Genomic DNA, 16,099 nt, shown 5'->3' with positions numbered 1-16,099 from the left:
AGTCTTACGGGGTGTAAGATCTTATCTTCCAAAATGAGATTTGACAATTGCATGTTCTGTCTATAGAAAAAGGTAGATTTCAAGTAGAAACTTGTCAAGAACTGTGAAGGGCTTGAGATTTTCCCTGCAGGCTAATAAGTTATAACGCTCATCACAGATTCCTGGATGCTGATAGACACAGGAGATGCCGAGGTCAGAGATACAGGACTGTGTAATTCACAGCAATAGCAGTGGCCAGAGGGGCAGCACTTTCTTCCCCCAGTCAGCCAAGGTCAATTCCCACAATGTGACACAAAGGGGAAAAGGGACACCTGTGCGCGTGATGGTCTGTGTTACAAGAGAGAAGCTCCAAATTTAGGGAAATTGAATCCTCTATACTGGGCCTTAAGCATGTCTGCTCTCGTTCTGGAGGGGGACATGATCTCTGTCTTCCAAAGCCGTCAGCAATCTGTTCTTTGCCCTACAGACAGACCATATCTCTACCTTCGAAGGCTGTTCACGTTACAAACATTCTTGAAAAGAGAGTCTAGAACAAAGGCAGTCGGTGTCTCTGCTTGCAAGGTATGCAGAAATGTGAGAGATACTTGGAGAACTGTCTTCCAAGAAAGAGGTTCCTTTTTAGCCAGGAGTGTTCTTCAGACGGCAACTTCCTCCTCCACCTGACCTCTAGATGTTGGCAGATCCCAGGGCTCAGTTCTCAGAGCTCTTCCTTATCTACACTCCCTTCCTTGGGATCTCATTCAGCCTCTTATCTTTAAATCCATGTTGATGATCCCAAATTTACAGTTTGCACTTCAACACTGCCCCCACTTCCAGACTCAGATAGCAAACTGCCTATGTGGCATCTTCCCTTGGTTATCATCTAGAAGTCTCGAGCATAACATATGTTTGAGTCTCATCCTTCACATGAAAACTGATCTTTCCCCAGGGTAACCCCTCTTAGGAAAGAGTATTAGACATTCAGTTGCTCAGGCCCAAAATTTCTTTTTCTTCCATATCCACACCAATATTCCATAAGCCTATTCTGTTTTCTTTCTTTCTTTCTTTCTTTTTTAAAGATCTTATTTATTTATTTGTCAGAGAGAGATGGCGTGAGCGAGCGCACAAGCAGGGGGAGTGGCAGGCAGAGGGAGAAGCAGCTCCCCACTGAGCAGGGAGCCTGATGCCAGACTCGATCCCAGGACCCTGAGATCATGACCTGAGCCAAAGGCAGACGCTTAACTGACTGAGTCACCCAGGCATCCCAAGCCTATTCTGTTTTCAAATTATAACCAAATTATAAGCATCTGAGCACTGCTATCCTTCTACATCATCACATCCTAGTCTCAACCACCTTGTCTCTGTCCTAAACAACTGCCATAAATTTCTAATCGGCCTCCTACCTTCTAATCTTGCCCCATATATTCTAACCTCCATGGCAGCCAGAGTAACTCTTTTCAAATGTAAATCAAGTAATATTATTCTGCTTTCAACCTTCCAATGACATTCCAAACACATTTAGAATAAAATTCAAGGTCAAGACTATGTACACTTTGACTTCTGCCTCTAAATCTGACCCCATATGCTACCCTTCCTCTCCCTTCTTGCTCTCACTGTCTTGAAAATGCTGAGCATGAGGCTATCTCAGGGCCTTTGCACTTTGTTGCCCAAGTCAGTTAGGGCTCTGTCAGTTGTCAATTGAACAGAGAACCCTTCCTGACTATCCTAAATAAAATAACACACCCTCACTACCCCTCTTTCATTTTACCCAGCTTTATCATTTTTCTTCACCTTTATTACTGCCTGATTTTAAGCAGCAGCTTAGAATATATACTTCATGAGTTAAGAACTTGGCTTTGTTCACTGACATATCCTCTGCTTCTAGAACAATACCTGGCACAGAGTAGATGCTCAATAAGTATTTGTTGAATGAATGAATGAATGAATGAATGAATGAATGAATGAATGAAAACAGTTAATATGAGGTACGAATATGGAGACAATATCAGGGGTATGGATATTTTATGCCTCAATCTTTCTTCTTCAAGCTAAATCAACTGATTTCATAACTGTATTTTTCTCCCAAAAGGCATATGCTTCAGCTCTTTAATAATTCTGGTTTCTCTCTACAGGATTCTTGCCATGTTCTTTCATGTTCTTGTGTATGATGGAGTTCAAAACTGAACATAGCCTTCTGAGAAGAACCTGAGCAGTCTATAATTAGTTTTTTCTCTCTCCACAGGGTTCGCATGCTTGTCTAGAAATACACCTTTAAAAGATAATCTCCCAGGACATACGCCCAGCCACAAAGAAGCCTGTCCAAGGTCAGAGAGTTTAGAGAGTAACAAAGCGAATATTTGATTCTTACCTGTTTGCAGTTTTTACAAATCCCCAAACACTCTCCTGAATACATTGGGAAAAATATATAATCAACCTCATGAATTTAGCCATAGATTGTATCTATTTTAAATCGGTCACTCTTCCTTTTAACAACTAAATAACTGCTATGTGCCAAGTGGTAAGCTAGAGACTGGGACAGAGAGAAGAGCCCTTGGTCCTGATCCAGATGAACGCCAAATCCTAGGCACCACCATGTCTGTTTCCATTGTTGTTGTTGTGAAATTATCTAATCTGGCTCTAATTTCATTTTCATACATTATATTTATTTCCAATTTCACTTTTTAATTAAGAATTCTATACTCACGGAAAAAAATATATTTTATCCAGTTTGAAAAACAAGGGAGCACAGTGTTTTGCTTTCCCTAGACTGCCTTCTATTTTAATTGTAAAATGATTTTTACTTTTCAGAGTTCCTTTCAATTTTCTGCAAAGGATTTAACAATGGAATACAAAAATCTCAGGTATCTTCCTTTAGCTCATTTAAAAACCCTCCTTACAGGGTACCTGGGTGGCTCAGTCATTAAGCGTCTGCCTTCGGCTCAGGTCATGATCCCAGGGTCTTGGGTTCAAGCCCTGTATCGGGCTGCCTGCTCAGTGGGAAGCTTGCTTCTCCCTCTCCCTCTCCCCCTGCTTGTGTTCCTTCTCTCACTGTCTCTCTCTCTCTGTCAAATAAATAAATAAAATCTTAAAAAAAAAAAAAACCCTCCTTACATATAACTTATTTGTTTTTGTTTGATTTATCACCTTTACTGTTGCTATTAAATTAAAATTTAGGAACAACTTTAGATTATATTTCCATTGCTCTTTGGACATTTTATTGATCAATATTTCACTAAAGATATTAACTTTCTCTAGGATGCAGAGAGACTAAGAGAACTCACACAAAAATTTCTACTGAATGAATTTCCCCACCTTCTTGGTGATTGTACACCTGCCTTCCTTATAAGGAGAACAAGGAAGTAAATCATGTTGAAGTTGCTTTTAAACACAGCTTTCCTTCTTTACCTGTCCAGGTAGCCTGTTTTCATTTCAGTCTTAATGAAAACTTTTAAATTTACATCTCAAGTTTCTTTCTAAAGCAGTGTAAGTAGTATTTAACATTTTACACCTCCAGAAAGAAAGACTTTAACGATGTTCAGCTTTGGTCTTATAATGTTGAAGGTAATTCATTTTTTAATCTGTCTGCACAGAGAGAACTGAAACGAATGGGGATTGAACTGCTTTGCCTGTTCTTTCTATTTCTAGGAAGGAATGATCACGTACAAGGTAAGACCTAAGCTCTCCGATATATTGCTTTCTTGGTATGCTTGACAAACCTGTCATTTGGTTCAGAAACTAGATCTGAAGTCATTTTTTATTTGATCTGTTCGATCGCTTGTTGGCCATTGAACGAACGCTTTAACAAATTACAGGCAGAGGCAGGGCTGTTCCCACAGCAAATGCTCTCGGCTTCAGGTAAATAAATACAAAGGTTGCATGGGCATCTTAATGAGGAGAATTAAACAGCTTTATTACATAATAGGGCTCCTTAATACCTTAGTGACAACCATCTTGGTAACTTTTCTAGCTATTCTATTGACAAGGTCTTACACTTAAGAGAAATAATCTCGAGAAAGAAGAACTTACTTTAAAAATAAAAAAAAAAATCATTCGTTTAAGAGAGACACATTTTTTTTGTTTTCTTGAATTAAATTTTTAAGTCTTCATTTTTTAAATTTTATTTTATTATGTTGCAAATAATTTTTAAAAATTAAAGTGGGTGATAGTGAATGAGGATAACAAACATAATGAATGGTCCTAAGTTTGTGAATGTTGAGATAGTTTTATATTTTAAGAAAAAAAAGAAGAATGATCACTTTTAGCTAAAAAGACACACATATTCTCCATGTGACAGATGTAAAACGTGAACTTTTTAACGAGTTGCAAACTTTTTAAGAACTGATCTCTGAAGCCTAACATCAACTTTGATGTTGCTTCATTCAAGTACTTTAAGAACTAGACTTCTTTCTCATAAATGAAAATGACTGCGAGTGTGCTGAATCCCTGTGTCTTGCTGGGTTTAAACACAGGTGACTGTGCCATGGGAGGGGCAGAGACCTGTGAAGACTGCTTACTCATTGGACCCCAATGTGCCTGGTGTTCTCAGGAGGTAAACAACCTCAGCATGTTGGTAAAAAAACTGCAATTACGGGTTATGTGGCTTCCATCGATGGTCGTTCTGATAGCGTCCTGCTTTCTGTGGGGAATAGGAGTGAGACAAATCAGGAAAGGAAAATATAAGCATCAGTAGGCCACCGTGTCATTCACGTGATTACTTCCAAAGACAACTTGCGGAGGTAGCGAATGTCAAAATCATTGTGAAAAATATCTAACTCGGGTTCCTTTATTTAACCTGATTCCTCCTCTTATTTTAAAGGCATTTCTCACTGGTTACGTGTCAAATGCCGAGGCTCTGAGTAATCAGAGATCACAGAGATGATATTTTCTAAAGTTAAATATACATTTGACTTCAATATCATAATTGTATTCCATCTGGGAACCAGGATCCATTGGGAACCACGGTTAGGTTCTAAGAGAAGTTTGGGGGAAAATTTTGCTGCTCAGACAGTATCCAGTTCTTTTAAAAATTAAGCTTTCATGAGCTTGGTGACTGTACCACACCGATGACAAAGCCCGAAACAGACATTCCTTATCTGATCAAACTGAAAAGTGCGTGAAAGTTATATAAGGGGTGGTGGCACAGATCACAAGGAATCCCAAGTCACTGCCTTCTGTGACCCTGAAGAACAGTCTGTAAATGACTCCTGGTAAGGGAGAGCCGCCTTAACTCTTTCTGGATTTAAAACAGTTCTCTACTGAATCTCATAAAGAGTATCTGAGCACAAATGAAAGCATACAAATGCCAAGGTCAGCAAGAACTGAGTAGCAGGCTCAAAGGGGAACGAGCCTGGGTGCCTGGCTCAGGAGGAGGTGAGAACTGTTAAGACTGAAATTCCAAGCTGACTGTATACCGTGGAGGAAGGCCTCACAGACCCAGAGCACACACCTAGCCAACTGCCCCATTACTGCCTTGAACGGATGGGCCGTACGTCAAAGTGCGAAGGAATTATGCTTTTTTTTGAGCTCACATATCAAGAGCAGTTTTGAGAATATACCAAGAGGGAAAAACCTACATAGTTTTTTTATGTTGACTCCCTGAAGAAGACAGTATTAGTTTCATGCCAGAGACATAAAACAACAAATCAGTCTAACTATATGCCTACCTGTAGAATTTGTATTTAAATGCATTTTTTAAGCATTCATTTAAGAGAGCTTCTTAAGTTACTACTAATAGCTTTACTTGTGGATGATACTTGTTAGCCAAATCACTGTCAGTTTTTTTTAAAGATTTTGTTTATTTATTTGAGAGAGAGAGAGAGAGCACACACACTGGCGGGGGGGGAGCAGAGGGAGAGGGAGAAACAGACTCTCCACTGAGTGCGGAGCCCACCGCAGGGCTTAATCCCAGGACCCTAGGATCATGACCTGAGCCCAAGGCAGACACTTAACCAACTGAGCCACCCAGACGCCCCACAAATCACCATCAATTTTTAAGGCCGTATTATTCTAAATGCGCTCTAACAGTAGAAGTAGTTGAGGCAACTGAAGCAAAAAGTACATTAGGCCTCTGTTCGGAGCAGATTGAAAAAAAAGGTTCTACAGTTACCACCACCTCTCGTGCGTTGGCCAACACTGTAGTTACAGGTGGTAGCAGCCACACTGTGCTGAGAGGCATCCTGAGGCCTTGTCAAGCCACTGCTTGCTTTGGATGTATCGGGGGGAGTTACAGTGTTCGCTATGCTTAGTCTAGGGCCTCAAATAGGCACAGCTCTGACTAACAGATAATCAGTTATATTGTAAAGAACCAATTTCAAGGGAGCCTGGATGGCATAATCTGTCAAATATCTGACTTTTGATTTTGACTCAGGCCATGATCTCATGGTTATGGGATCGAGCCCCATGTTGGACTTCATGCTCAGCAGGGAGTCTGCTTGAGATTCTCTCTCTTCCCCTCTCCTTCTGCCCCTTCCCCTGCTCATGCTCTCTCTCTCTCAAATAAATAAATGACTCTTTAAAAAATCAATTTCAGAAGAAATATAACTTTTCTAGTTGGTGAAATAACTAGAGTGGCTTAGAATTCTAAGAGATGAGGAAAAACAATATGAGCATCAGTTTGCATCTTTTCAAGCATGACAGTCAATGAGCCTCAAGCTTGACTTTGCTTAGAGCTACAGCAGCTCTAGAATAGCCTTGGCTATTAGGTGAGACAGGTCAATGTTGCAAGGTTATAATGGCCACATCTCTGCTTGGAAACACTCATCTCACTGTTCCATGTTACCAGGTGGATCAGAAGGGAACTGGGAAACTCTACACAGAAAAGCAGTCTTTTATAATCATATTCTCTTTTGCTTCCCTTCTGCACCTGCAAATCTTGGAGAAAAGTTCTAAAAGACCTTGAACTGGAACAATTTCAGACACTGAATTTAAAGTCCCCAAGAGGATGACTTTAGTGAAGTAAGGCTGCAATAGAAGGGTAATGATGCATCCACAAATTAAACCCCAACAGAGAGCTGGATAGGGAGATGTCACAATATTTTGCCCTTTCAGACCCCACAGGAAATCCCTTTTTGCCACCAGATTTGGTACTAGACACACTGAGAGCTATAACAGTCCAGGAGCCTACAGGTCAACCCAAACAGATAAATTCATTGGGATGATATTAACTCTAGAACCCAACTGTTTCAAGGATCTGGTCATGGCACAGAAGAAGCCTCAAAGAAGTGAATATTAAGAACAAAATAGCAACACCAACAAATAAAAGACTGTTAGGTGAATTCAACTGGATATAATTAAAAGGAGAATCCAATTTTACTCAGAATTTTACTGGCAGAATTCTCTGGTTATTCCGCTAAAACTTAATTTTAGACCTACAATTAACATCAGGCACATGGGAATATGATATACTGAGAATGGCAAGATGCCTAACTAGCAAAACAAGCAAAAAAATTTTTTTTTGTCTGATAAACAAATGGAGATTTGTCTTCTTTTTCTCTTTGTCTTTTTTTCTCTTTTTTTAGAATTTTACCCATCCATCTGGAGTTGGAGAAAGGTGTGATACCCCAGCAAATCTTTTAGCTAAAGGATGTCAACTAACTTTCATCGAAAACCCTGTCTCCCAAGTAGAAATACATACAAATAAGCCTCTCAGTGTAGGCAGACAGAAAAATAGTTCTGACATTGTTCAGATTGCGCCTCAAAAGTTGACTCTTAAATTGAGACCAGGTATGTTATGATTTACATGAGCATTGGCTCATGTAAATAAATCTAATGCCACATATGGTAATACCATTATTAAGCTAATACATCTTGTACCATATTACATATCATTGATTATGACTCAGATTTCCCATTCTTAAGGAAATAGAGAATCGCTGGCCTAACACTTTTCTTCATTCACATGGGTCACTTGCACTCCAAATGAGTTACTAAAATAAGCTTATCTAATAGTAAGCATTTGAATTACTCAAATGTTGTTAAGGCTTACCTCACATTTCTTTAAGCATTGTAATGTAGCTTTAAACTCCTCTTTATTTTCTTCTCTTTTGCTAAAACCACATACAAAAAATTCAGCTTATCTTCCATCTAAATGGATGCTAGTTCTCCCAAGGAGATATAAAATATCCTAACTTTTACCTCCTTCAGTAGCTCTAAACTCGCTGTTGAAAGATTTTCATGGGCTCATTCACTTGTAAACTTTACCGGATAGTTTATGAAATCCTAAGTATCTTCAGTAAGTTCTCCCTGAAATGAAATAGCCAGGTGGCCCAGTAATTGGCCACTCATGAAGGAGTCTTGATGTATTTTTATGGATTTGCTTTTCTCATGGGGGTTTTTGCAGGCAGTGAACAGACTCTGCAAGTGCAAGTCCGCCAGACGGAGGACTACCCGGTGGACTTGTATTACCTCATGGACCTCTCGGCCTCCATGGATGATGACCTCAACACAATCAAAGAGCTGGGCTCCCTGCTTTCCAAGGAGATGTCTAAATTAACCAGCAACTTTAGACTGGGCTTCGGCTCTTTTGTGGAAAAACCTGTCTCTCCTTTTGTGAAAACAACCCCAGAAGAAATCGCCAACCCTTGCAGGTAAGTAAATGATTCTCTGGCATCTTGGAACACTGATTTTCTGTAGAGAAAGCCCCGCTCTGAGCTGCACTTCGCAGGAGCTTGCTAACTCCTTGGCATTTCGCTCCTGCCAGGTTGGATCTCAGCAGCTCTCTCAGTTGCCTGGGCCCCTTGGAACCAAGATGACCTCATCTCAATACCTGGTTCTAGTCTTGGGTTCTTGCAGCATCCTCACATCTGTCTTCCTGTGTAGCATCTTTTTCAGGATGTGGCAAATTTGGCTTTGTGCTCGGCAGACTAGGAAAGCGCGTCTTTCACTGTAGGTTCTGATGGCCTGTGTCCATCCACAGCCCCTCAGAGACCTTCTAGGCCCAATGACCACCACTTTCTGAGGCTATGGGACAGTAACTCACACTTTCTCAGAGTATCTTTCTCCACTACAATGACTTCTGCCAAAATAACAATTCGTGCAGCTCCCTCTGACATACTTTGGGAAATGGGGATTTCTCTTATTGCTTGGAGAAGGACTTTGCAGCCTTCACTTCTATCTAATTCAGTAGGAAATTAAGCATTATGGACCCCATTATAATCTGTTATTATCAGCTATTAAAACCATTTATTATCCAGGTGATGGTCAAGGGCAAGTTGCTTTGTGATGGCTTCCCTGTACAGTCAATGACATGTTCAGAATCAAGTTATTCACTATCCTTCTATTAAAAAGAGCTACTATTGGGTGCCTGGGTGGCTCAGTTGGTTAAGTGACTGCCTTCGGCTCAGGTCATGATCCTGGAGTCCCTGGATCGAGTCCCGCATCTGGCTCCCTGCTCGGCGGGGAGTCTGCTTCTCCCTCTGACCCTCCCCCCTCTCATGTGCTCTCTCTCTCTCATTCTCTCTGTCTCAAATAAATAAATAAAATCTTTTAAAAAAATAAAAATAAAAATAAAAAGAGCTACTATTTGCTCTGTGCCAAACTCTGTGCTGAGGGTTTCACATACATGACCTCATTCAATCTTTATAATAACAACAGTTCAAAGCAGGTTTTATCATAGCTATACTCAGAGGAAGTAATCGAGGCTCTGCGATATTAGTAATTCTCCCAAGGCTGCATGACTAATCAGTGATCTGTACCAAATCTTGGTTGGTCCCAAACCAAGCCCCTCACTACTATGAATCTAGCATATATGCAATGACTTTCCAAAAGTATATTGACTTTTAATGCTTGTATACAAGCATCAATCTCTAAAAGACAGACACCTTTATAATATCATTTAAAAACATTTCAATGTGGTTCCCAACTAGAATCTGACACAGTCAAAATAATTTGACCTTGAAAGGAATTCATCACTGATTGTAACTGTTAGGAACTGTGTTTGGTTGCAAGCATCAGAGATAGTGGCTTAAAAAGGGGGAGTTTTTTTCTTTTTCACATGAAGGGAGTCTAGAGAAAGGCAATTCAGGGCTGGTATGGCAGCTCCACGCATCAGGGATCTGGGCCTTTTCTGCTTTCTGCTCTGCCATATTGGTTCTTGGATTTTATCTTCAAGGCCCAAGGAGTTTTCTGGGATGCTACTCATGACTTCTTCATTCCAGGCAGGAAAGAAAGAGGAAAAGAGGGGCGAATCAATAAAGGGCACTATCTTTCTCCCCACCTTTTATTTCGAGGTATAATTGACATGTACCAAGATGCACACCTCAGAAATGCTCAGTTTGATGAGTTTTGACAGTGGAATATACCAACGTAATTGCCACCTAAAATGTGATGTAGAACATTTCCAAAGCTTCCTTGTGCCATATTATAGTCAGTTCTACTACCCCAGAGGTAACCGCTTTCTGATTTCCATAATTTAGATTGGTTTTTGCCTATTCTTGGATTTCATGTAAATGAAATAACATAGTATATACCTTTTATTTCTGGCTTCTTTTGTTCAACATAATGTTTCTGAGATTCATCCATAATTTTGTGTTTATCGGCAGTTTGTTCCCTTTTGTTTTAAGTAGTAGTCCACTGTATGTATTTATTATTCATTTATTCATTCTTTCATTGATGGACATTTGGGCTGTTTCCCATTTTTTGGCTATCATGAAAAATGTTGCTATGATCAATCACTTGCCTATAAATCTTTGTGTGTATGTATGTTTTTGTTTCTCTTGGATAGATACCTAGAATTGGAATTACTAAATTGTATAATAAGTATCATTTTAATTTTTAAAGGAACAATCAAATTGTTTTCTAAAGTAGATGTGCCATTTTACATTTCCATCAGCTATGTGTGAGGGTTCCAATCATTCCAAATCCTTGATAACACCTAGTATTGTCAGTCTTTCTGATTTTAGCCATTCTGATAACAGTGTATCTTATTGTAGCTTTAATTTGCATTTCCCTAGTAACAAAAGGTGTTGAGCATTTTTCATGTGTTTTTCTCCCATTCTCATATCTTATTTTGTGAAGTATCTTTTCAAATTTTTTGCCCATTCTTAAAAATTAGATTTTCTTCTTAATATTGTGTTATATGAGTTCCTTGTATATCCTGGATAAAAGTTCTCTGTCAAATATGTGCTTTATAAATATTTCTTTCCAGTTTGTGGGTTGTGTTTTTATTTTTCTAGTAATGCCTTTGGTCAAACAAAAGTTTCTAATTTTGTTGGAGTCTGATTTGTCAATTTTTAATATTATGGTTAGTGTATTTTTTGTCCTAAAAAATCTTTGCCTAACCAAATATCCCAAATGTTCTTCCTATTTTTCTTCTAGGAACTTTATGGTTCAAGCTCTTGCATTTAGGTCTATGATCTCAAATTAATTTTTATATTTGGAATGAGGAAAAGGCTTAGATTTGTCTTTTGTTTCCATGCAAATATCTGATTGCTCCAGCACTATTTGTTAAGCAAGATTTTTCTTTCCCCATTGAATTATCTTTATGCTTTTGTTAACAAGTAATTGAGAGCATATGTATGAGTGTAATTCTGGACACTTCATTCTGTTCCACCTGATCCGTTGAATACACCCATGTAACCACCAATGCCTTACCATCTTTCTTACTGCAACTTTATAAAAATTCTTGAAATCGGGAGTGTAAAACCTCCAACTTTGTTCCTCTTTTGTTTTGCTATTCTAGATCCTTTGCATTTCCACAGAAATTTTAGAGTCAGATTGTTGATTTCTTCAAAAAAATATGCTGAGATTTTGATTAGAATTACATCAAAATCATAGATCAGTTGAGGGATAATGGACATCTTAAAAACACTGAATGTTCCAGTCATTGCATATGACATATATTTCCATTCATTTAGATCTTGTCTTCTTTCTCTCAGTAATGGTTTGTCATTTTCAGGGTAGATACCCTACACGTCCTTTGTTTGATTTATTCCTAGGCTTTTTTAAAAGGTGTTTTCTACTTGTTTGTTGAAAACATACAGAAATGCAATTGATTTTGCATACTCACATTTTATCCTGCAAACTTGATAAATTTTCTCATTAGTTCTAGTTTGATTTTTTTGTAAATTCCTTAGAATTTTGTGTACTTGATCATGTCATTTATGAATAACAACTTCTTCCTCTTCCAATATGTATACCTCTTTGTTCTTTTTCTTTCCTCGTTGCACTGGTTAGGGTCATTTTAAATAGAAGTGGAGAGAGATGTCATTTATGTTGCTTGTGATTTGGGGAAGAAATCTTCAACATTTCACCATTGATTATGTTGTTAGCTAGTGGGTTTTTTGATTCCTTTTATCAGATCAAGGAAGTTCCCTTCTATTCCTTGTTGGGTACAATTTTTTTAAATCATAAATGGACGTTGAATTTTATTTCCTTGATTTAAAGAGTTTTACCAGAAATTTTCCCCACCTCCTTATACTTGCATCTCATTGGCAGTACTTTGTTACATGGCCACTGGTAGCTGCAAAGGAGGCATATTGTTACCACAAATAAAGCCAGGATTCTGTTAGTAAGGAAGAAAAAAAGAATGGATCTTTCTAGCAGTTCAAACAACACTGAACAAACAGATTTCTAGAGAACAGATTTATGCTGTATATTAAATCCTTTAAAAAGTAAGGTATGATTACTATATCAATTGTTTGATTCACTTGTAAAGTGAAATAAACTTGGTTCTAACAGCCTCTTAACTGCTTAATATAAAAGTGTTTCTAATGCTCTGGTGTTTTTGTTTTTTTAAATCAGAGAATGTTGTACCTGTTTAAAATCTGTATTATTTAGATCTTTGGTATGTTAGGTGTCTTTCTCCTGCAATAAGCTTTTATTTTTCATAACAAAACAAAAATTAGCAGGAAGAGTGGCACTGTTTTACATTGTTAAAATCTCTTAAAATATTTGGTTTAATAGAAGACAACTGGATTCTCATATCTTCTTCTACATTTAGTCTGTTGCAATATTTTGTTTTAGTTGAACTCCGTGAAGAAAGTCAAACCTCACATAGATATATAGTTGGAAAAGAGAAAAGCATTTGATATCTTTTTACAATGTCTGTGGACATTCTTCTTTGATACTACGTTCAAACTAGACAAGAGGTAAAAGTTAGTTTCAAGGGGAATCTGAAACAGTGTCAATGAACTTTTCATAAAACCATTGGTCTGTCTTGCACTTTGTTTTTTAAAAGATTTTATTTATTTGTTTATTTGAGAAAGAGCTCATGAATGAGGGGGAGGGGCAGAAGGGGAGGGAGAAGCAGAGAATCCCAAGCAGACTCTGCTGAGCAAGGAGCCTGGTGCAAGGGCAGATCCCAAGATCCATGAGATCAGATATGAGCCAAAAATCCAAGAGTCAGAAGCTTAACTGACCGAATAACCCAGGTGCCCCTGTCTTGCACTTTGAATGGCTCTTTTACTTATGTATGTGATTTTGTAATATAATGCTTTGGCCATTTGGAAAATATTGTTTCAGTGAATTGTATAGATCTTCCAAGTTTCATGACACAGTATAAAAAAGTTGCATTTGTTAATATCACCATAAATCTCATCAGATAAATCTTAAAGTACTGAGACGCTATTAATCTCATAGGTAGCAGATTAATGTTTTCCAAAACTTTAATTTTCTAGTTACCTCTAATTTTATCACTGGCAACAAATACTGAGGGTTGTTTTCCTTGAACTGACAGGCTTTTTTCATATTTAAGAACATGTCTGCTAAGTACCCAAGTTGGAATAATAGTTTGGTCGTCAAACGTTCTTTCGGGTAAAAATGTTCTATAAAAAAAGGGCCAGTTCAGCTCAAACAATTGCAAATATTTTTTTCCCACTCTAAACATTGTACTTTGGTGTGCTGCAGAAATGCTAGATGCATATTTCCCATGTAGTTACACAGAAATATTTTTTTAAATTATTTATTTATTTATTTATTTATTTTTAAGTAAGCTCCATGCCCAAGACGGAGCTCAAACTCATGACCCTGAGATCAAGAGTCACATGCTCTACCAACCGAGCCAGCCAGGTGCCCCAGAAATATATATTTTTTAAAAAAACATGTATTCAAGGGGGTAGACTTAGTAAAATTAATAACTTTTACTGCTTTATCAAGGATAATCAAATGAAACTAGCAATTTTATTATGATGATAAATACTTGCCAGGAAAATTCCTAAGGACCACTAGCCGGTTGCAAGCCACGGCTTTGATTCCTGCAAAGGCACCAGCAGTTTTACTCACCATTGCGTTTGCAGCATCAGTGCAAATGTCAACACAGTGAAAAAGACAAATAACATCTTTTATTATTATTAGAAAATAGTTTGACCTGAAGGCCTCTCTGAAAATGTCTCAGGGACCTTTGTGGGTCTGTGCACCACACTTTTCAAACATGCTTTTTGGAGTAGCTTTCTTTCTTTATCTTCCTTGGATGTAGAATCACTAAGAAATTTTATTTCACCATGTAAGAATGCTGAAGTGGCTTACATTTTTAAAGAAGATTTCCTTAAGCTGTTATCTAAGAAACAGTAACAAGAATATAGTTCCTCCATTTTCATACTTGTAGATAGGTTGTAATGTGCATTTAAAAGTATTTAGTAGCAGGGCGCCTGGGTGGCTCAGTTGTTAAGCATCTGCCTTTGGCTCAGTTATGATCCCAGGGTCCTGGGATCGAGCCCCTCGTTGGGCTCCCTGCTCAGCAGGAAGCCTGCTTCTCCCTCTCCCGCTCCCCCTGCTTGTGTTCCTTCTCTCTCTGTGTCTCTCTCTGTCAAATAAATAAATAAAATCTTTAAAAAATATATTTAATAACACAAAGGTCAAATTTTCTTCCCCTGTCAAACACTGTGAGAGATTTCTTTTTTAACATCATTTCATATGTGCTATGTTTTGTTTCATGTTTTGTTTGTTTTTTAATATGACACCAACAGTGAGGGACTCACTGTAGTTTTGCAAAAGAGAAAGCAGAACTATGAAATGCTTAGATTTCTTATATGTACACAAACATAAATATATATGCGTGTACAGAATAGTTTCTTATTGCAAAGGTAATACAAGGCCATGTGAGAATGCAGACAAAAAGAGGAAAAAGGAAATTATTTTTAATTCCACTCAAAAAGATGGTGTTAGCCATTTGGTATGTATCATTGTAATCTTAATTTATGTCTATTTATTTAAAATTCTAACAAAAATATAAATAGTATTTTTGTATATTGTGTTTCATAATTATTCTGCATTTTAAATGCAAATCTATTATTATCTAGGGACTCAAAATCAAATTATTTGGTGATGAGTACCTACTTCCTTCAACTGCTATGCTAAAAAAGTAATAGCCAAATATGAACCTCTGTTAGAGGAAGGACTTTGACCAAAACCAGGGGAGTCTCCACTCAAAATTTCCTGGCATAACCCAAGTCTGACATTCTGCTTTGCTTTAGCTACATGGGTTTCCTAGCACGTGAGTCTGTTTACTGAATTAAACTAACACTTCAGAGGCGCCTGGGTGGCTCAGGCGGTTAAGCATCTGCCTTGGGCTCAGGTCATGATCCCGGGGTCCTGGGACCGAGCCCTGCATCGGGCTCCCTGCTCAACAGAGAGCCTGTTTCTCCCTCTCCCTCTGCCTGCTTTTCTGCCCACTTGTGCACTCTCTCTGTCAAATAAATAAATAAAATCTTTAAAAAAATAAATAAATAAACTAACATTTCATTCCACTTTCTAAAAGCACAGAGTTCTACTAAATCTATCTAGCAATTCTAACCCACAAAGGTGTAAATTTCTTACAAAAAGACAGGAATGCTAGTTCTTTGGTTTCAGAAGATGCTCAAATGCCATTTTGGTACAGTGTGAACAAGCAGCCCCAAATAAAAGATTAAACTAACAATTTCCAAGAATAATTAGATTATAGGGACAATGGTACACCTCACAGAGTTACATACTTTTTATCTCGTGTAACTCACAAGAACTTTGTGAAGTAGGTATTCTCAGTCTCATTTTACAGATGAGGATACTGAGGCCCAGCAGTGGTAAGTAACTTGCCCAAGAATAGACAACTGTTCAGTCTTCTTATTCTAAATCGAATGCATTTTCTCCCAGCACACAACTACTTTAAATGCTATCAGAGCAATAAGAACAAATGCTAAATCATTGCCCT

At 38.1% G+C, this 16,099-nt stretch overlaps 1 protein-coding gene across 9 annotated transcripts in view; it reads left to right on the top strand.

Moving 5' to 3' along the window:
* The window catches only part of ITGB6 (integrin subunit beta 6), a 126,921-nt gene that overhangs the window by 51,393 nt on the left and 59,429 nt on the right, over positions 1-16,099 (top strand). For 5 of the 9 annotated variants that reach the window (XM_045868771.1, XM_045868774.1, XM_054506175.1 and 2 more), the window contains 6 exons: positions 2,222-2,303; positions 2,788-2,840; positions 3,570-3,645; positions 4,449-4,528; positions 7,497-7,701; positions 8,318-8,564. In XM_045868771.1, coding sequence (XP_045724727.1) covers positions 3,585-3,645; positions 4,449-4,528; positions 7,497-7,701; positions 8,318-8,564 — 593 coding nt within the window. In that variant the 5' untranslated portion in view covers positions 2,222-2,303; positions 2,788-2,840; positions 3,570-3,584. Of the gene's footprint in view, positions 1-2,221; positions 2,304-2,787; positions 2,841-3,234; positions 3,463-3,569; positions 3,646-4,448; positions 4,529-7,496; positions 7,702-8,317; positions 8,565-16,099 lie in introns of all 9 variants that reach the window. The other 4 variants (XM_054506178.1, XM_054506177.1, XM_054506176.1 and 1 more) reach the window with 4 other exon arrangements.

Source organism: Mirounga angustirostris, unplaced genomic scaffold (assembly GCF_029215605.1).
Source record: "Mirounga angustirostris isolate CCGP_5_RB_7025 unplaced genomic scaffold, mMirAng1.0.hap1 SCAF_3, whole genome shotgun sequence".
NCBI lineage: Eukaryota > Metazoa > Chordata > Mammalia > Carnivora > Phocidae > Mirounga > Mirounga angustirostris.
Note: the sequence above shows the minus strand (reverse complement) of the source record. Positions and strands in the feature narration are given on the sequence as shown.